The sequence below is a fragment of the Schistocerca piceifrons genome, chromosome X (genome assembly GCF_021461385.2).
Source record: "Schistocerca piceifrons isolate TAMUIC-IGC-003096 chromosome X, iqSchPice1.1, whole genome shotgun sequence".
NCBI lineage: Eukaryota > Metazoa > Arthropoda > Insecta > Orthoptera > Acrididae > Schistocerca > Schistocerca piceifrons.
Genome location: NC_060149.1, coordinates 790739281 through 790761169, shown reverse-complemented (window position 1 = coordinate 790761169; position 21889 = coordinate 790739281). Strand labels below are relative to the sequence as shown.

Here is a 21889-nt window from a genome sequence, read left to right as displayed (position 1 = left end):
GAATTGTCAAGATCACGATATGATTGCTGCCACATACTCAGATCAGTCCAATCTTCAAAGAACTGGAAATATTACCTGGCCCAACATATACATCCTAGAAACCATTTCATTTGTAAATAAGAATCGTCTTCTATTTAAAACATCTAGTGATGTACATCATCAGCATCTTGTGGTGATGCTAACATTCATGTAACACACCAAACTTACTAATTGCCATGACAGTGTGATAGCACACAGGCAACATACTCTGTAACAAATTAGTTTGCCCAATCAAAATCAGTAAAAACTCTTTCATGAAGGATGTTACCAGTATAACACTCCACCATTGTTTTTATTTTCTTGCCGACTTTATGGAGACCAATTTATGTCACATGTGGACTTCAAATTTCTTATATATAAAAAAAAAACAGTATATAGACACCAAATCAACCAGATGACCATATTGTCTTTCTAATCCGTAAGGATTGCTCTGTCTGTTAGACTGACCTACTGTCTTCTGGCATAAAATTTATGTGTGTGCTAAACATACCTGCTTCCTCTGTGTAGTACATGCTTATCCTATTGAGGGGACCACTAAAACTCTCTGCCTGTTAGTTGAGCTCAATACATTTACACCCAGGATTGTTGGAGACTCATTTGATCTTCTTGTTCAAGTCCTACAGTTGAATCCGAAGTTGAGGACTGTAGTCATTCTTGATGGTACACTAAACTTTTTCACAAAAACAAAACCATTATGCTGCTGAATACAAGTGTGATTCAAGAAGTATCTGTGTTATAAATGAAGACACATTTTTTCCCAAAATCAAATTATTTATTTTTCCAAATAGCCTTCTTTTAGAGAATACACTTTTTACAGTGTCCTGGCCATTGTGTTAACACCTCCAAACAATCAGAATCATCCAGCAAAGGCAGGTGCTGTTTTTTTTATCTACAAATCATTTCTTCATGTTTGGCAACAAGAATAAATTGTGGCAATCCAGCCCAGGCAAACACAGAGATGTATGACTGCAATTAATTTAATGCAGTTCTGTGACAACAGCTCCAGATTAATGTGCTGACACTTAAGGATGATGAATCAGTCCTTTCTTCTATACCAGATGGGGCCATTATTTTTTTTCTGCTGTTTCTTGAAACAGTCAATATCCCACTATAGAATTAACCAAGGATTGTTTTTCAATTTTCTGAGAGATGACTTCTTAAGCAATAGAACCCAGTACATTGTCCTCGATGGTGAGTGTTCATCGGAGGTGAGGGTATCATCTGGATTGCCCCAGGGAAGTGTGGTAGGTCCACTGTTGTTTTCTATCTACATAAATGATCTTTTGGATAGTGTGGATAGCAATGTGTGGCTGTTTGCTGATGATGCTGTGGTGTACAGGAAGGTGTCATCGTTGAGTGACTGTCGGAGGATACAAGATGACTTGGACAGGATTTGTGATTGGTGTAAAGAATGGCAGCTAACTCTAGATATAGATAAATGTAAATTAATGCAGATGAATAGGAAAAAGAATCCCGTAATGTTTGAATACTCCATTAGTAGTGTGGCGCTTGACACAGTCACGTCGATTAAATATTTGGGCGTAACATTGCAGAGCGATATGAAGTGGGACAAGCATGTAATGGCAGTTGTTGGGAAGGCGGATAGTCGTCTTCGGTTCATTGGTAGAATTTTGGGAAGATGTGGTTCATCTGTAAAGGAAACCGCTTATAAAACACTAATACGACTTAATCTTGAGTACTGCTCGAGCGTTTGGGATCCCTATCAGGTCGGATTGAGGGAGGACAATTCAGAGGCAGGCTGCTAGATTAGTTACTGGTAGGTTTGATCATCACGCGAGTGTTACGGAAATGCTCCAGGAACTCGGGTGGGAGTCTCTGGAGGAAAGGAGGCGTTCTTTTCGTGAATCGCTACTGAGGAAATTTAGAGAACCAGCATTTGAGGCTGACTGCAGTACAATTTTACTGCCGCCAACTTATATTTCGCGGAAAGACCAGAAAGATAAGATAAGAGAGATTAGGGCTCGTACAGAGGCATATAGGCAGTCATTTTTCCGTCATTCTGTTTGGGAGTGGAACAGGAAGAGAAGATGCTAGTTGTGGTACGAGGTACCCTCCGCCACACACCATATGATGGCTTGCAGAGTATGTATGTATATGTAGATGTAGATCTATGGGTATGACCTCCTTCGATCCCAATAATTCATCACTGTTGCTTTCCCAGCCAGTGAGTGTGTCTTTGCCTTCTCTTGCAGCAGATTTTCCAGCAGAAACCCATTGTGTTGATTGTTGCTCAATTTCCTAGGTGTAATGATGAATCCAGATCTTGTCAACTGTTACAACCCAATTCCAAAAGTCCTTTGGATTTCGCTTAAATTACTCCAAACACAGCTTTGAATTTGAAAGCCACACATGCTTATTGTCAACTGTCAGCTTTTGTGGCATCTATTGCCCAAAAATTTATTCATCAGCAACTGATCCTGTTAAATATTAATTTCCATTTCAGTCAACTCACCTAATGCCAATGTTACATTGGCACTATCATTTGAGAACCAGTGAAAATCATGTTGTGAATTATTTCAGTAATATATGCCAGACTTCGTAAGTGATCTTTATGAAATATTGATGTTTGACCATCTTTAAATTTCACTTTTTTCTGATCACACATCTTCCCATCCAAAAGTAAAAAATAAATCACTAACAGTGCTGCACATTTCCTTATTGGCAAAAACCACATGCCACAATTTACTGAAATAGCTGTTGAACCTGAACTTGCTTATGAATCAGTGTAATTTTTGTCTCAGAATCATCTAACAGTTGATAACATCATTTTGCTTTCATGATGACAACTGTCTTAAAATATTCACTTACTGAGTCATCCACAGGAGCACTTACACTAACACCTACAGTGAACTTTAGCGCACTGCACACAGACAGACAGCAACATAGTGGGCTGAATCATGTTCTAATCTACAGCGACAAGTGTTCCCTCAACAAGCATCAAGAGTGTATTGTCAGTGTAGGTTACAGCTCCCAACATCATGAATTATGAAATTGGTCCTGTGTGTCACTATCTAATAAACTCTGGTAGTTGTCACTCTGTTGGTCAATGCCACAGTTACAAACTTTCATCAGTGATACCGAGGGATGGTCCATTCTAATCACTGAACACAATTTTACGCTGTTCATCTCTCTGGTTGTTATCTTTTGTTACAATAACAGAGGCACACTGTGTGGTGCCAGTGTGTATGAGGGAGGCTGGCTAGTAGCATTGTTGCTCATCACCTAGCTTCTTGCAAGTGAGTCCTGATGATCCTGTCTAACACTGTAAGTAACACAAATCGATATTTGGCACTGGCAGGGGTATGGATATGCAGCTGACCTGATTGGCAAAAACCACATGCCACGATTTACTGAAATAGCTGTTGAACCTGAACTTGCTTTTGAATCAGTGTAATTTTTGTCTCAGAATCATCTAACAGTTGATAACATCATTTTGCTTTCATGATGACAACTGTCTCCTGCTAGCCAACAACACATTCTAACTGAAATTCAGTTAGAAAGTGTTACCACCATTGTACATCTACAATTCTTCCTAAAAAAGTACAGTATCTAAAAAATCAGACCATCTATTTATCAAGCAAATACATTCATTATTGGTTACACATTTTCATACTCTGTACATGGTTCATACACCATCTAAAACATGTCACTTTGAATTATTGAAACCCATGAAGCACAAATTGTCACAGCATGAAGGATACCTGTCTGGCCTATATCCAATTAAAAAAAAAAAAAAAAGAAAAAACACTTTGAAAAATCATTTCCATCCAACTAACTCTAGTCTAGTCATGAGGCCTGCAGTTTATATGACTCTGTTGAAGTTCAAGTGCTCCCTATGAAACATGGACTGTGCCACAGTGGGGTGGCTTGCATGCGTCAACAATACAGATAGTTGTACCATAGGTGCAACCACAGTAAAGGTGTATATGTGGAGAGGCCAGACAATTATGTAGTTTCTGAAGAGGGGCAGCAGCCTTTTCAGTAGCTGCAGGAGCAACAGGCTGGACGGTTGACAGATCTGGTCTTGTAACATCAGCCAAGATTGCCTTCTGTGTTGATACTGCGAACAGCTGAAAGAAAGGAGACGCTACAGCCGCTATTTTGTCAATGGACATGCAGCTCTACTGTATGGTTAGATGATGATTTCATCATCTTGGATAAAATATTCTGTAGGTAAAATAGTCTGCATTCAGAAGTCTGGGCAGGGACACCTCAGGAGGATATTGTCATCAGGAGGAACAAAACTGGCATCCTATGGGTCAAAATATGGGATGTTATTCCCTGAATCAGGCAGGTAGTGAGAATGTTCCTACATTTCTCTGCAACACAAAATGGTCTTCCTTAGGGTTAGCTTCTACAAAATTCTCCATTATTCTGAAAATAAATCATGTCAATATTTTGCAAGTATGACATTAAAACTGGTGGTTCAGTAAGGTTCACACCTGCCAGCACCTACCTTCTCTGGAACTGGAATTATTACGTTCTTCACAATGTCTGAGGGTATTCTGCCTGTCTCATATATTTTGCATACCATCTGGTTTCTAGAGAATATCATCTACTCCTGGGACCTTGTGTCCACTTAAATCTTCCCGTGCTCTGTCAAATTTTTCTTGCAGTATTGTATCTCCCATCTCATCTTCATGTACTTCTTCTCATCTTTCTATAATATTGTCCTTAAGTTTGCTTCCCTTACATAGATCCTCTAAACTGGGTGAGTCACGTAAGACATAACAGCCCTTTTATTTCATAAATGGTTCCAGATATTGAAACAAGGTTTTTGGCAAATTCTAGTATTGTAAGAAGCATGTACTTTGGTGTTTGATAAAGAGTCTTAACTCTTGTATTGAGCGAATTATTGAAGCAAGTATGATTTTAAAAAATATAGAATTATATACTTCTTTTTTTTTAATGGCATCCAAAATTGCTTGGAAAGACAAGTACAGTGATATAATGCTTGTTAATGTTGAGGTTGAAATTTTTCACAAAAGAATCTGAGAAATATTCTAAAATTAGAAGGCAAGTCAGCCAGAATTAATGTCGCATTGTAAACATGCTCATGCCAGGCTATGTCATATCAAGCGTTCTGACTTTACTTGTATGCAATGCAGAACTAGCAAAAGGTGTGTCATCTTTTGGCAGGTCATTTCTGCTTCATCATTATTTACATGAAAGCGTGTAAATCAATTTGGAGAGGTAAAATGTGCTACATTTATACGGCGAATGGTGGTACAAGAAAAAGTGCCTGGGAATGTGGGATCAGCCAGAGGAGTGTCATTTTCATCTTGCATTGACATAAATTCTGCCTTTATCATCCATCACTCCATCAGTACTTGGAGGACGTGATTTCAAAAGTCATATAGAATTTTGATGGTTGTTCTGCATTGCTTGAGATATGGATACTGTGTTTCTCCAACTTGTGTGCTCTTTACCAAAGAAGAAAAATTTACAAACCATGGTAATGTAAATTTATGTAATATGCACAACTGGCGCTGAAAATGCATGCTAGCTTCGTCAGGTACAACAGCAATAACCGTGAAATGTAAACCTATGGTACAGCATCGTAAGAAATTCCAATGTGTGACTTTACTTCATCCCAGGGATGTTAAATGGAAATACATGTGCACACTTTCTTACAAACGTTCTACATGTTCTTCTAGAAGAGGTGCCACTGGACAAGCGACAGTGTATGTGGTTCCAAAACTGCAGCTACGCAGCTCACTCTTACCGTGTTGCAATGCAAAAACTGAACGAAAAGTTTCCTGACCATTGGATACGATGGAATGCTGCAGTACAGTGGCTGAGGAGGTCTCTTGATTTGACTCCTCTTGATTACTTTGTATGGGGAACACTGAAAGATGCAGTTTATCATGAAGCCTGAACTCTGCCAGACAGTATGTGCTGTTGGATTGCCACATCATGCAGGGGCATATCATCGATGTACTTTCACATTTTCATCCATCTCTCAGATGTTGATTGCAATTGTGCCTTACTGTCAGTAGTAATTTGAGCACATACTTAAGTAAAGTATAAAACTACATTTATTTACTAAAGTATTTGTTCTGTGGGTGACATGTTGTCAGTTATTCTGAATGAACTGTTTAGTTTACTTAAGGTATATTCCACCTAGTTACAGTTTCAAGTAGTATTTATAGACACATTTCCCCAACAGCGGTTTTAAGAAGCATTGAAGTGTGTCCAGGCAAAGACAAGTCAGGCTTTATTATTTTTCTTTTCTGAAATCTATGAGTAAAAAACTTCCTTTTTCCGTTGAAGTGGGCTGTTTATCATTATGAAGTATGAATGACTGATTTTTCTGTTTGCACTTTGGCAGGTAAACAACAATGGGGAGAATTTAAATGGAAGACTGCCTGACAAAACAGAAGTTGTTTCCGCAAAAACCAGGAAACATGCACACATTTGAAATAGTTTTCCTAAACCCCATCTGATGCACCAGAAGCTAGCATATGCCATAGTTCCTTGCACAAAAACCATAGTTGGCCCTGTATTTATGTCATATAGGAAATGAGGTTTTATCTTAGCCAATATATTCTGGATAAATGACAGCATCAGTTGTAAATATTGAAATCTTGTGCGACCATCCTCAGTCCAAATTATTCGAAATTTGTAGGAGCGTATCATAATAACACAACATTTTCTATAAGGTGTAACATATACTTTGATGATTACTGCCAAGTGACATCTTCACTTTTACTGCATGTAATAATTTTTAAAATTTACAGAAGAGCCTATATTGTAACCTTAGCAGTTGCCAGTCCAACATACTGTGAGGTTGTAGCTTACACAGCCAACTAGCTAGTTGGCCAGGTCCATTTCGTGGATCTGGCATGCTACCAGCAGCACTGCAGAGCTAAGCATTGTGGCTGCCCGAGGTAGCTCTGACCATACTCAGATTGAATGCAATAGACATCAGATATGAAGAGCATCACTACAACCTTGACAAAGCCAACTAGATCTCTAATCTACTGTGGTGGTGTAAAAACTGTTTTAACATTGTGTTTCTTCAGAATACTTGTGAACTTGGTTGTCAATGGTTTGATATATTTCAAAAGTGCCAGTTCCTTGCTCTCATCGTTGAGTTATTTTGATTCTGCATGTTGTACATGTTGTCTTCTTAATTTGTGGATCACTGTAACCAGTCCTCCAAAAGACCTACCTCAGTTGGTGTGGTTTGATGCAAAAGCTTTCCTGGTCAATTATAGCCTGTGTTATGTGGAAAAGATTTCTCAAAGTGGTACTGTTTTTGAATGGGTGGCGGCAACTGCAAGCATGCAGATGTAGATCTGTATGTGTGCTTTGGCTTAAGGTATATAAAGTGACCAAATATACTGTCTTGCTTCTTCCACACTCAAATATCAAAGAACTTTGCCAGCCGTTGTGGCCGAGCGGTTCTAGGCGCTTCAGTCTGGAACCGCGATGCTGCTATGGTCTCAGGTTCGAATCCTACCTCGGGCATGGATGTGTGTGCTGTCCTTAGGTTAGTTAGGTTTAAGTAGTTCTAAGTCTAGGGGACTGATGACCTGAGATGTTAAGTCCCATTGTACTCAGAGCCATTTGAACCATCAAAGAACTCCCTCTACCTGCATGATGAATATTATCTCCTCATGGATAGGGTTGATGTGTCCAGGAAGTTCATCCAGTGATCCCTACAAAGATTTCATCTACATATTTATAGAGATACTCAAGTTTGAAGCATGCAGTCTCAATTACAATTTCCTCAGACTGCTCTGTGTAGAGATTTGCTGTTCACAGTGCCATTGCAGATCCCTTAGCCATGATGCCCACTTACTTGCAATAAGTCCCACCACAAAAAAGTAAGTAAGTAAGTGATGAACATCATGCCCCACTGAAGGTTTCTGTAATTCTGCCAGATATTTAGTCAGTCCATATGCCAGTGAGATGACAGCATTTGCTACCAGACTCTTACAGAAGCCTATGCAAGTGAAGGTTTGCTGGTACCCGAGGTGGTGGTTATGTTATCCGTTTGAGTGACAGGTCTGGGTTCTTCAGAAGAGCAATAGTCTTCTTCATGTCGAACAGCACATCTTCTATGAGTACCATGTGTGCTGGGTCCTGCAGCAACATGGAAATTTTCTACAAATACTCAAAGGCACAAAATAGAACTGTCACATTGTCTTTATTTGCTGATAGTGCTGTAGTATCTTTATCCTCCCGAAGAGTGTGAAGCATTCCAAATTCTGCCGCTTTGACATTAAGTTTTAGCAATTTTAACATTGTGATAATTTTCAGGCTTCCACAGACATATTATTAATGGTCTGTTTTGACAGTATCTTGTTTTGGTGTGGTTTTCTAAGTTGGTGTAAAGTAAAGACCATCAGTTTGCCATTGTGTGTATTGACGAATTACTGAAAACGTTAGTGGGGGGCACTTTGTCCTCTATATGAAGAACCTATGTGTGTTTATGAAATCATCTAATTTGTCAAGGGGGATATACTGGAGAGCTTCTGCGTAATGTCATGTACCAGAATGGCTTGAAAAGAATCACTGACATTAGTGGCACAAGATGTCTAGTTACATTCCAAATGCACTCTCACCACCACTTACTTTCCGTGTGGTAGGTTTTATTTTGGGCATGTGAACAGTGTGACAATAGGGGCCCCCCCCTGTCACCAGCATTTTTTATGTGAAAATTCCTAGTTTTTTAAATGAAACAAATATTATTAACTTTTTGCATCTTTATTTTTCATGTCAACAAATGTACAGCCATCTGCCACTATGGAACTTCAGATTGTAGTGTGTAATGTGCCAGTGTGTAATGTAACTATGTTGGTGCATGAGAAAGAACATGGTGTAATCAAGTTTTGATTTTGAAGAGTTTTTCCACACAAAGAGCACTCTGCGCTTCAGCATGACAATGCCAGACCATATACGAGCACTTCAACACCTTCAACAGTCATACACCTAGAGTTCACTGCCCCATCCAATTCTCGTCTGTTCCCAAAACTTAAAGAACACCTTTAAGGAAATCATTTTGATAGTGATGAAGCGGTGGAAAAAGAGGCGAGGTTGTGACACTGTTGACAAAGTCGAACATTCTACAGTGATGGTGTTAACAAACTGGTCTCTCGTTGTGAGAAATATGTTCATCACCAGGGTAACAATGTTGAGAAATGACATGAAGAATAAAGATGTAGAATATTAATAAAATGTGTTTTAGTTTTCACCTAAAAAATTCGGAGGTATTACTTTTCAGCATGCCCTCATAGATGATAACTTCATTGTGTGGTCACTTGGCTGGGAGGGCTGAGATAAATTTATACACATCAGTATTATCCGTCCAAGAGGGCACTAACTTCATCATGAGGAGGGAGAAAGATAGCTGTCTCCCATCTTGCTATCTACCTACAAAAAAGAAAGATGACATGTTAGCGTACTGTGTATACATGGATCTGTATTTGTATGCTTCCACTGCTGCTACCCATTCCAGTGCAGTACAGTTTTGTGAAATCGTGGCCACAGGCCAAAAGTGACCAGGGAAGTCTGCACCTCAAGAGAGGTCTCCTGATGGAATGGCTACTGCAGTACACAAATTAAGAGAGCAATGTGAGCAACACGCACAACTGAAATAAATTAACAAGAGAACATGCAACTGACTTTTCTGAAATATGAGAGACCACCGACAGCCAAGTTACCAAGTATTTTGAAAAAGCAAAATTTTAAAACAATCTTGTGACCACAGAAGATTGAGACATATATTCTTAGTTCCAAGGATCCAGTAGGACTGTGCACATCTGGTGTCTGCTGCATTCAGTGTGAGTGTGGGCTGTTTAACATCGAAAGCACACAATCCTGAGTTCTGCAGTGCTGTTTGGAGCTTGCTATGTACATTCACATTGGTCAGAAAGAAAATCTGGCAGTTGTTGAGAACTGCTCAGAAGAAAGCCATATGTGTGATGTCAAATGTATCAGAATGTTGTACAGAGTCAGTGGGTCTTAAGAGACCATACTGAGGTTTGAGTGTGGCTCTTTCCATCCAGTCCCACTCAGCCTGTGGCACTAGGAGGGAGGGAATTGCTGTGTGGCATTGTCCAAACAAAGGTGACCTAAATACCATTTCAACACTTTCTCAGATAATGATGAGAGTGACATTAATTGAAATTTCCTGTGATTTCCATGAATTCACCCAGCTGGAAACCCAAGAACTTTACGTTAGTTCAGCTCATTCCAAAAGGTGACAAGAGTATTTGAGTTTGTGTTAGTCTAGGAGTTCATGCCACTTGTTGGTTGATTTAGCTAGTAGTTGATAATACTTTTTAGGGCGATACTGAACAAGTTGTCCTATTGCTTCCTATCTTGGGATTCTGTATACCACTTCAGTCTCTTGCTCTCTCTCTGCTTCTCCTTTTTTTTTGTGGATGTCACAAGACATCCATTCAAGTTAGTCATTGATCCCTTTACTCAGTTTTTTTATTACAGAGGGCGAGCAGCCCTCTTACCGAACACGCTGAGCTACCGTGCCGGCTTGCTCTTGACATGAAATTTTTGTTTCAATGTGTCTATTTGTTAGAGCTTGTTGAGTATCTGGATTATAGAGTATATGTTTGTTTTTGTATTCTGGTGATGTGTTTCATGACCCTTTTGCTGTTATTTCCATAGATAAACTAATGTACTTACCCTGCATGCTTTCTCAGATGTTCTGCGTTATTAATGAGCTTACTTTTGTATGATGGTGCATAGTCTGAATGAATATGCTGTTCATGTGTTAGCACTATCATCCCACCTACCAATCTCACTATTGCTGTGTGAATGTCATAAAAGCTATGTGCATATAAGGACAGGTAGTTTGGCAGAATGTTGCTATTCAAAATATGAATACTCTCTATGAGGTTTCTGGAGGTGTTGTTTATTGGGAGCCATGATCCCCAAGTAGTCCAAGGTCCTCTAAATTTCATGACTGCTGTTATAATGTCTGTACTGTGATTTTCAGTTTTTCATCGTCCGGTGCCATTAAAATTGCAAAGTTTGTGATGTTTTGTAAGTCATTGTTTATTTGCATGATGATCTTGTGTTGTATTCAGAGGTATAACTCCCTCCTATATGTAATTGGTGATTTGACCATTTCAAGCAGCATCTTCTCAGATCCAGCAATGCTGATTTTCATATTGAATTCCTTAGTACAATAGCACCTTACCTTCTGTTGCGTGACTTTGAGAAAGATACTGCTTGCTAAATTGCACATTTAGCTTGATTTAGTAGTACCATTGCAAAATAAATCCATTCAGATCATTGGCCCATTTCATGTATACACTCATGGTTTGCCAGCCTTGATGGGGGGCATCAGGGCCAATGTTGAATGTGATCCAGCCAAAATGCCTAGAGATCATTACTGAGTGTGAACAGGAGATGTTAGATGATGTTCTTGTGTAACAATATCTGATTTGAATGACCTGATGGGAGGCTTTCTGCAATCCTTTCCACCAGGAACACCTTGTATTTTGCAGCTGCAGCAACAGCTCCTGAGGTGCCCTGGCAATCCCCAGGCTGCATCTTTCTTTCTGAATCTTCTTTTATTACCTCTCTAAGTTTTAGTGTGTTTGAATTTTATACTCATTAACATGTTTGCTAAGGCTGCCCATAACATGTGGAACAGGCATCGTAAGCCACCTGTAACCTGGAAAACAGAACACTTTGAGCATCCACCTTCTCCTCCACTGAGACTTGCAGTCTTCTGCTGGTGTTGGAACTGTTAATCAACATGTAGTAGTAGTAGTAGTAGTAGTAGTAGTAGTAGTAGTAGTAGTTGTTGTTGTTGTTGTTGTCATCATTGTTGTTGAACTATGCAGTTGCAGTGGTAAGTGTGACACAGTCTCAAAGGACACCTGAAGACCCTAATCTTGCCTGGTAGCATTAATTAAGTAATTAATTACTACTCTCTATCAGTGTCATGTGTAAACATGGTTTTTCTCTGTTGTGTGTTTATTGGTATATTCATTTTTTAAAATTTTCCATTAGTGTATTTCACTGAATTAAGCAGTTATGTCTACTGCTTATGAGAGTAGGTCTTTGTTTCACTTGTGTATGTATTTTAATGATTTGTATGTAAACAAAATGAACTGTATCACCTTTTGTGCATCATGTGTGTTTATAATTCAATTTTAGAACCCCACAGCATATGTACTGAGCAAAAGAGTCTCTGATGAATGTACATGAATAAATTAAGGACAATATGTCTTACTAGTAAATAAAATAATATGTACAATTAAGTGTAATTCATTTAAGAAAATATTTTGTACAATCCAGTGAGGAAAAAGTCAAGTGGTTTGGGAGTTATAGGCTATTTAAAGAGCCATAAATAATTAAAAGTGCTAGTTGTGTATTGTGTAGGCATGATGTAGTTCTGTTATGCATCTATATTGCTTAAAATGTACATTGTGGAATATGAGCTGATGTAATGTTTTAGGTTCCCTTGACCGGAGACTTATTGTTTGGCAGTTGCCTCAGGGCCTGGTAATGCAGTCTTATGTTACTGAATCATTTATAACAGAAAGGATTTGCAAACAGAAGAAGAAGGTATGTTACATTATATATACATACATTTGGTATAGTGCTGCCATAAGTACTAATGTCATATTAATCAATATGTTTGGAAAATACTGCTTTACCACATGCAATAACATGTGCTTGGTTAATATCTAATAGTAGTAGTAGTGGGAGCAATAATCTTGAGTGGAATTGTGGTTGCTTACAGAGGAAGAACAACAGTTTCAGAAACTTTTACTGAAAGTGATGGTCATTCTGGTTGTAGAAGTAAAAAGTAATGTGCTAGTAAGTCTAATTATGGCAAAACCAACAGCCATGTCGTATTCAAGAACAAGGTGAAAAGTTCTCATCCTAGATGAGTTTTATACTGCTGAAATTTTGTTATGTTACTACATGTCATACCATTAATCATGTTTCAATTTAGTCTGTACCATAGTTTTGTGTATAAGACCTTTTAAAGTAGTTTCATTGAGTAGATGAACTGGAATTAAGTGCCATCACAAACTTGTTTGCTTTAGATTGAAATGTCATCAAAAATTGGTGAAAGCTTATGAGAAGTCTTTTACTTCATTTTCGACAATGAAGAAAAAGGTAGCTGATTTCAAATGTGACTGTACATTTCCATAAGATAATCGACATGAAGAACACTGTAAGATTGCAAGCATAGATGAAACCACTGTGGTAGTGCATAGTATGGTATTGAATGAACAGTAATTAAAGATGAAACAGCTGACACTATAAGTGTATTAAAAGAAACACTACAAACATGCTGTATTATCAATGATAAATCTTTACACAAGATCAGTGTTAGATTTTTTTGAACGCTGACCAAAAGTAAACATGAAAAGTCAGTGTTACAGACTGTTTAAAAAAAGTCCAGCTTATTTTGTGTAGCAGTTGGAATGTATGGATGGGACATTGATCCACCACTGCAGCAATCAGAGTAGACAGTGGAAGCTGTAGACCTCCACAAGAATAGGTGAAATCGATTTCATCTGCTCTAAAGGTAATTGCTAGTGTTTCCTGGGATGCTAATGGCATTATTTGTATTGATTACCATGGTAACCCACAGGGCTACCACGTAGACTTCGGCCACCAGCCAACATTGGACGTCATCGTATGACTGGAACATAAGGCGTAACAGTCACTCCACGTCCACTAATACAAAGAGTGGCCGCAAATGGGAGACAACGTCGATGAGCAACTGCACAAAATGGGTGTGTAGGTGCCTCCCAGCTCCACCTGCAACATGCCATCTATGTATGCAATTGTTGCCCGATTATTGCCTCAATCTACTCTCGCTCACTGTACTATTTACTACATTAGCTAGAACTCTACTGTAACTTTCTTGCCACGTGGCTATGCCATACATTGCATCCATTGTGAACTATTGTTCTGTGAAATCATGAAATATACTTGTTCTGGAGGTGCTGTCTCCTGTTTTTTTTTTTTTGTATTTTATTTTTTTATGTGTAACAATATAATTGGTGGCGATCATGGGCATTTTTCATGTCCATTATGTAACTATAGACTCAGCGCAAGAGGCTACCTTACCGGGTGTGATGCTGGAAGACATGTCACCTAAGTTTCTGCAGTGGCAGTTAGAGACAGAAATGTCAGAAAGTCTTGTGTGTCCATGTTGCTCTCCCAGCTGTTGGCTACAAATCTGCCACCTTTCCCACCTTACGACGAGGTGGTAGAAGAGTGGAAAGTATTCAAGAAGAGGTTTCAGCAGTGCTTTGCTGCATGTTGTGCAACAGATCCAGCTATGGTAAAATCACTTATCCTGCCATGTATCTCACCCAGCACATATCAACTTTTGCGCAAACTGGCCGCTCTCGTGGATCCGGCACACTTGACCTTTGACAAAATAGGTGCTCCATTACCTACCTACTTTCACTGACACTGTCATGTCTTTGCATCCCGTATGGAAGCTTATCAGTGTCATAAACAGCCAGACCAGTTATACTGGGCAGGGGTGACTAAACTGAAGGGACTCAGTTGGAAATGTCATTCTGTGATTCCGGTAAATAAGGAATCATATGCAGAGGGGATGATTAGGGACTCAGCCATTCTGGCAGCACCGATAAGGAGGAACCCCAGAAAGCTCTACAATTTGTGGTTATTACTTTGGAGCACATGTTAAAATGGGCCCAATCTTTCAAAGTTTCCCAGGCTTCAGACCGTCAATTAGAATTGTGGGATGAGGTGGCAGCCTTTGCATCAGACCCGGGAGAGGGATCCAACTTTGCTGTCACAGCAAATGCGGCAACAGTAGAGCACAAAGACAACCACACTTCAGCTACATCTCACAAACAAGGAAAGAAGTCTCGGCCCTCTGACTGGTGCTCGTTTCTGTAGTGCCAGGTCTTTTTTTTTGAATGCATGTCACAGATGATTTCCCAGACAATTGGGCAAAGTGCGAGATGCGCCAGAAGGAAGGACATCTCAAGTCTGTCTGTCATGCTGTGGACAAAAAACACTACCCTCAACAGGACTTAATCAACATTAATGTGCTTTTGTGGAGTCTCGCACCACAGCGGTTCCACCTAAGGAACTGAGCATCATGCTCACTTCGTGCAATATACAGGTTCAGCTACAGGCTGACACCAGTGAATCTGTTAAACTCTCAGACTTTCTCCAGATGGAAGAATCGCCGCTTCTATCCACAGGTCACTGCTTGGTGTCATATAACAAACACATTTCACTCAAAGGAGAACTCGCAGTCACAGCAACATACAAAAATGTCACAAGACATGTCACTTTCCTGGTGGTACACAGCCCGGATACAGAGTATCTGGCCTTTATACTTTTTCTGCTTTTTGGATTTGTCACCCATAACTTTGTCCATGTGGTCTCAGAACAAGTACCATTTTGGGAATTGGAAACTCTCAGTAAGGAGTACCCTGACATTTTTTGTGGTGGTCTATAAAAAGCAAAGAACTTTACGGCCCCCTCACTTCCTCTGTGTCCCTTGCACTGTAGTATACTGTCAACAATGAGCTAGCTAGATTGACAGCCTTGAATGTCATTGAACTCATCTCAGCAAGTGAGTGGGCAACAAACCTTGTATTATTGTGAAGAAACCATAAGGAAAACTGCGCCTGGGTTGAGACCTTAATCTTATGGTCAATTCCCAGTCAAAGATTGATAATTATTCCTTTCCAAAATGAGACAAACTTTTCTCTGCTCTTTCAGGAGGCCAGTAATTTTTGAAGGTCAGTTTCTTCAAAGCTTGCTCACAACTACATCTGGATAAGGAATCACAAAAAGAGGATGTGTGTGATGTCCTTAGGTTAGTTAGGTTTAAGTAGTTCTAAGTTCTAGGGGACTGATGATCTCAGATATTAAGTCCCATAGTGCTCAAAGCCATTTGAACCATTTGACTATATCATTTCAGATGCTTAGTTTTCTGGGTGATCAGTCCCCAGCAATCTTTGAAAGGTTTCTTGGGTAACTGCTGCAGGGTGTGTTCCAGGGTGCATAAATTATCAAGACAACATTGTGGTGATGGAGCCCACAATGGAAGAATGCTTACGGTGGCTGTTCCACACCTTCTAGACTGCAGGTCTCAAATGCAATCTCAAAAAATCTTCCTGTGTTTTCTTCACTCAGTGATGGAATACCTAGTACACATCTCTCACAAAGGTATTCGGACGCCATTGCACTTCCTTGCCCCACCTTGGGACAAGTGCCCACTGACTCCAGTACTGGGCACTCTCTCTCAGCATGTGCAATTACAAAATTTACTTCCACAATACCACTCAATACACCAACATGGACACCGTGTCCCGTCTCCAATGGGCCCCAACCCAGAGTTCAACCAAGATGAGAGTTTGTGCTTCCAGCTGGACGAAGGCACTTGACAGGCAAGGCCATTTTTCACATTATGGGGATCCATGTGGCTGCGACCATGGTCAAGTACACCATCTTACAACAGGTATGGGGGTACATAAAAAAGCACTGGCCAGACCACATTCCCAGTTTGGACTCCAGCCCATTGTGGCATTAATTTCCTCTCCACCACTGGCTAATCCTGCCATCAGTGTGAACAACAACAAGCGGCTCCACACCAAACGTTCTCACCCTGGCCAACACCTCACACCCGTAGGAGGGCATTCATGTCAACTTTTCCAACTTTCCTTACGTGCTCCACGAGTATGGAGGCTACAGTTGCAGCTCTCAGCAGAATTTTTGCTGTTGAACGACTTCCTCTCACACTGGTGTTTGTCAGTGGACCACCACAGTTTCTCTCCCAGGTTTTTGCTGAGAAATGGCATTCAGCACCTGCTGTGTCTGCCTTTCCACCCTGAATCAAGTGCTGAGGCCGAAATACTCATGTGAACATAACACAGATGAAGTAATAAGTGACCAACCCGCCTGCAGATGATGCGTTAATGCTTTTTCCAGTTCCTACAGGTTGACACTGATTGGGGAGAAGAGTCCAGTACAATTCCTCTCTGGCCATCAGCCCTACATGCACCTCCATCTTATGTTGCCAATGCCTGTGAGGCCATGTGTACTACTGCCTCCATGCTTCTGGCTGGGCACCCGCACGTGGGCATGGGACTTTGGATGCCAGGACAATTGGATTCCAACTGCCACACAGCAGCAGTGGGGCTGCTACATGTTCAGTCTGGCTGTGGGGGACCAGACATTGACATGCCATCTAAGTCAGCTCTGCCTGGAGCAGGGGACTGGCCACTGCCACCCCCAGGCCCTCTGGCAGACACACATGGCAGCGACACCCCCTTTTGTTTAATTTCTGCTGGACCCTCTGCTATCTCCCCTCATGCTCTCGAGCTGTTCCTGTCATTGGTTCTCAGCCCTTTTCACCAGTCCTGGCCACACCCTGATCTCCCTCTGTTAGGCCACCTGAGACAAACTGGATGTTGGAAGAAAATCGGGCTGTATCACTATCACAACCCCAACCACTCCAGCTCCTTCCCATTCCCGTACCCGATGTGGACATACTCTGGCCTCCGCAACCAGCATCAGAGTAACCAAGACTCTGAATGCACCACAGGCCAGGGATCATCTGGCCATATGCTCACGTCTGTATTGACTGGGGCCCAATAAAACTAAAGGGACCATCTGATGCTTCCAGTGACATCAGCCTGCTTTGGAGCACTGCCTGAGTGCCCGGCTGGGCAGGAGCAACTTGCCGAGGTGCAGCTTGCCATTTCCTCGTGGAAGAGATGTGGTAACCCACTGGGCTACCACCTACACATAGGGCACCAGCTAGCATATCCAACATCAGCCATCATCACATGACTAGCACGTATGACACGATAATCACTCTGTGTCCAACAGTGTGAAATATGGCCACCCTGACTGAGCGACCGTGCACAGCAGCTGTGCACTTGCAACATGCTGTCTATGTATGCAGTTGCCACCCGTCGATTGGCCTCAGTCTGCTCTTGCTCATTGTACTATTTACTATGGTAGCTAGAACTGTACTGTCCCTGTGTTGCCATGGGGCCGTACCATACATTATTTCATTTGTTCTGGAGCTACTGTCTGGTGTGTTTTTTATGTTGCGAGTTACAATAGTTACATTGAAAATGGCACGACACTAACAGGTAGATACTGCACAAGCCTTCTTAACCAAGTGGATGAAAAAATATATGTGAGAAGAGGCCTGGGCTCGGGGGGAGGAGGGGGGGAACTTCTTTGACTTCTCAATCAGTCCTGATGTTGCAAATATACACAGGGCACAGCACCAGTAGGGAGTGTCCACTGGAATGGACTGCATGCATTTGCAGCCTCAGGACTGATTAAAAACGCCAAAGAAGTGACATTTCAGTGGGCAGCTGCACCACATGGTTAAGAATGACTTGTGGAAAATCCACCACCAACCCACCCCCTGAAATATGTTTGGGTCCAATAAAAATGTTATGTATCTTCAGACTTTCCAGTACTGCACTTTAGGGATTGAGTGTACATGTTAGAAGAAGCTGGATGAAATGCATAGAGTTAAAAGGAGAGTACATAAAATGTAAGTGAATTAAAATCATAGTCTTTCATTACCAGGCTGAGAAATTTTCACCTTGCCCTCCTATATAGGAGTGAATGCGTATCTTTATTGATCCTTGGATATATGACAATTTCTTGAATTTAAATTGTGTAGACATCTGCCTTTCAACACATTCATTTCAGGACAGGTTTTGATCACACACATGTCGTCCTATTTTTAAACTCCCTCATACTGTACACAATTTTTGTTTCTGTATGTGGAAGTATATATATATATATATAAACAGTGACAGAAATACAATAGCGCTTGATACATTTGAGCCTTTCATTTAATGTTATTTTTGATCATTAATTATCTCTTTCTTCAGCTGCTGAACTGGGGTGTTGAAGATGTACAGGAATGGCTACGTGAATTGAGGTTTGTGGATGTCGTAGAACAAGTGGCTGCAAATTGTCTGACAGGTCAACAGCTTGTGACACTACCATCTGAAGAAATTTTGGACCTTCTTGAGATAAGTTAGTGTTTAGATTTCCATTGTAATAATGTATACATATGAGTGGAATTAGTGAAGTAGTCTAGTTTCTTTTAGGAAAGTTAATCCCGCCATATTACATTTTTAGAGGAATGTAACTTTTTAGATTCACATGTTCATAGTAAAGTGAATAACTGTAGCACAGTAAATTGATAGTAAGAAATAAATAAATAAAAATAAAACTTGTTTTGAAAATTGTATTAAGACTTTTTTTAAATTTTTATAGATGGTGATGACTCATTACTGATATATACACTCATGCTCATAAATGAAGGATAATTGCAGAATGCAGTGCCACACAACGTGGCACTACATAAAACTGGCGCTAATAGGTTAGGCACATAGGGAACACACACGACTCAGATCTGTAAGTCCACGGTATTGGTGATAAGTTGACAAAACCATCCCAAAACACACGTGCTACTAAACGCCACTGTTTCTTGCATGTGTACCCTGACATCAATATGGGATATGATCACCATGCACACGCACACAGGCCGCACAATGGGTTGGGATACTCTGGATCAGGTGGTTGAGCAGCTGCTGCGGTATAGCCTCCCATTCTTGCACCAGTGCCTGTTGGAGCTCTTAAGTGTCGTAGAGGTTTGAAGATGTGCACCAATACGTTGACCGAGAGCATCCCAGACATGCTCGATGGGGTTTAGGTCTGGAGAACAGGCAGGCCACTCCATTCGCCTGATATCTTCTGTTTCAAGGTACTCCTCCACGATGGCAGTTTGGTGGGGCCGTGTGTTTTCATCCATCAGGATGAAAGTGGGACCCAGTGCACCCCTGAAAAGGCAGACATACTGGTGCAAAATGACATCCCGATACACCTGATCTGCTACAGTTCCTCTGTCAAAGATATGTAGGGGTGTACATGCACCAATCATAATCCCACCCCACACCATCAAACCACGACCCCCGTACCGGTCCCTTTCAAGGACATTAAGGGGTTGGTATCTGGTTCCTGGTTCACACCAGATGAAAACCCAGCGAGAATCACTGTTCAGACTATTCCTGGACTTTTCCATGAACATAACCTGGGACCATTGTTCCAATGACCAAGTACTATGTTCTTGACACCAGGCTTTACAGGCTCTCCTGTGACAGGGGTCAGTGGAATGCACCTTACAGGTCTCCGGGTGAATAAACCATGTCTGTTCAGTCATCTGTTGACTGTGTGTCTGGAGACAGCTGTTCCATTGGCTGCGGTAAGGTCCCGAGCGAGGCTACCTGGAGTACTCCATAGCCATATGTGGGCACTTATGGTGAGATATCGGTCTTCTTGTGGTGTTGTACACTGTGGACGTCCCGTACTGTAGCGCCTGGACACGTTTCCTGTCTGCTGGAATCATTGCCATAATCTTGAGATCACACTTTGTGGCACACGTAGGGCCTGTGCTATGACCTGCTGTGTTTGACCAGCCTCCAGTCGTCCTAGTATTCTATTCCTCATAATATCATCAATATGTGTTCTTTGAGCCATTTTCAACACACAGTCACCATTAGCATGTCTGAAAATGTCTGCACACTTACTCACTCCGCCATACTCTGACATGCACCAACACACCTCTGTGGATGTGGACTGCTGCCAGCGCCACCGTGCGATGACCGCAGGTCAAATGCACCGCATGGTCATACCACAAGGTGATTTAAACTTGCAAACTGCTCACCAGAGCATTGTTTCGCCATGTATCAGCATTATCCTTAATTTATGAGTATGAGTGTACATTGCATGTTATTTGTTGAGCTTAGTTGTAATAAGAAAAGTTGCTGCATTTAATACTCTCTTGGCCTTTTTTGATAACAGAACATGCTCACCAGAGCATTGCTTCACCATGTATCAGCATTATCCTTAATTTATGAGTATGAGTGTACATTGCATGTTATTTGTTGAGCTTAGTTGTAATAAGAAAAGTTGCTGCATTTAATACTCTCTTGGCCTTTTTTGATAACAGAACATAATTTTACTTATTAAGTTAGTAGTAGCTATTTTTAAGTACTTCATCCTGCTCTGGGTCATTCATTGTTCTTAGCTCTACTCAGTATTGTTTCTTTTTTGTATGATTATACATGCATGCTTAAGTGTACCTGAATATGAGACTTCGTTATTCCAACTCCAGTTTCAATAGTATCACATGCAAGTTTCCTTGGTCATTGCCTTTCACTTATCAGTAGAGATGCATCTTTCTTGTCTGCTTATTTTTCAGTATAACTATGTACATGAATGAAGAGAGTATGTGACTGAGTAAATACTTTAATTCCATAGTCTTTAACATTTGTCTCACTTTTGATTATCTCTAATTTTACCCATTCTGATTTGCATTTTTATTTGTACTTTGTTTGCTGTCAGTTACAAGAAAACATGTTTCTATCTCATTAGTAAGAATTAGCAAAAAGCATGTATTCAACATAATTAGTTTTATGCTCATCAATTTGTTGCAGGAATGATTTTGTTATTGTCCTTCAACATGATGGTTTTCAGATACTTGAAATTGATGTTTTAGCCATTTTTGTGTCTAAAATACTGTTGTGGAGCTTTTCCTGTGCTCTCTGCACACTTAAATTAGCAAATTTGCTAAAGGTGGGAGTCTGTTTTTCATCAGGGATTTCTTCAACTAAATTGCCATTCCAGCAGAGTTATTTCCACAACAACTTCCCTCTACTTCTGCAAGGGTTTCTCTGGTCAATCTTCGTGTTATGTTACTACCTTATTTCATTATGAGCAGTTAAAGCTTCATTTTTAATTAAAATTCTTCATTCCGTTGATTCAAGCTGACAGTCCAATCTTGATCTGT

General features: G+C 40.6%; 1 protein-coding gene across 1 annotated transcript in view; it reads left to right on the top strand.

Annotated features, from left to right (window-relative positions):
• The window catches only part of LOC124721998 (WD repeat, SAM and U-box domain-containing protein 1-like), a 227842-nt gene that overhangs the window by 189973 nt on the left and 15980 nt on the right, over window positions 1-21889 (top strand). Inside the window, exons 15-16 of the mRNA XM_047247174.1 lie at window positions 12500-12609; window positions 18924-19071. Of these exons, the coding sequence (XP_047103130.1) occupies window positions 12500-12609; window positions 18924-19071 (258 nt within the window). The remainder of the gene's footprint in view (window positions 1-12499; window positions 12610-18923; window positions 19072-21889) is intronic.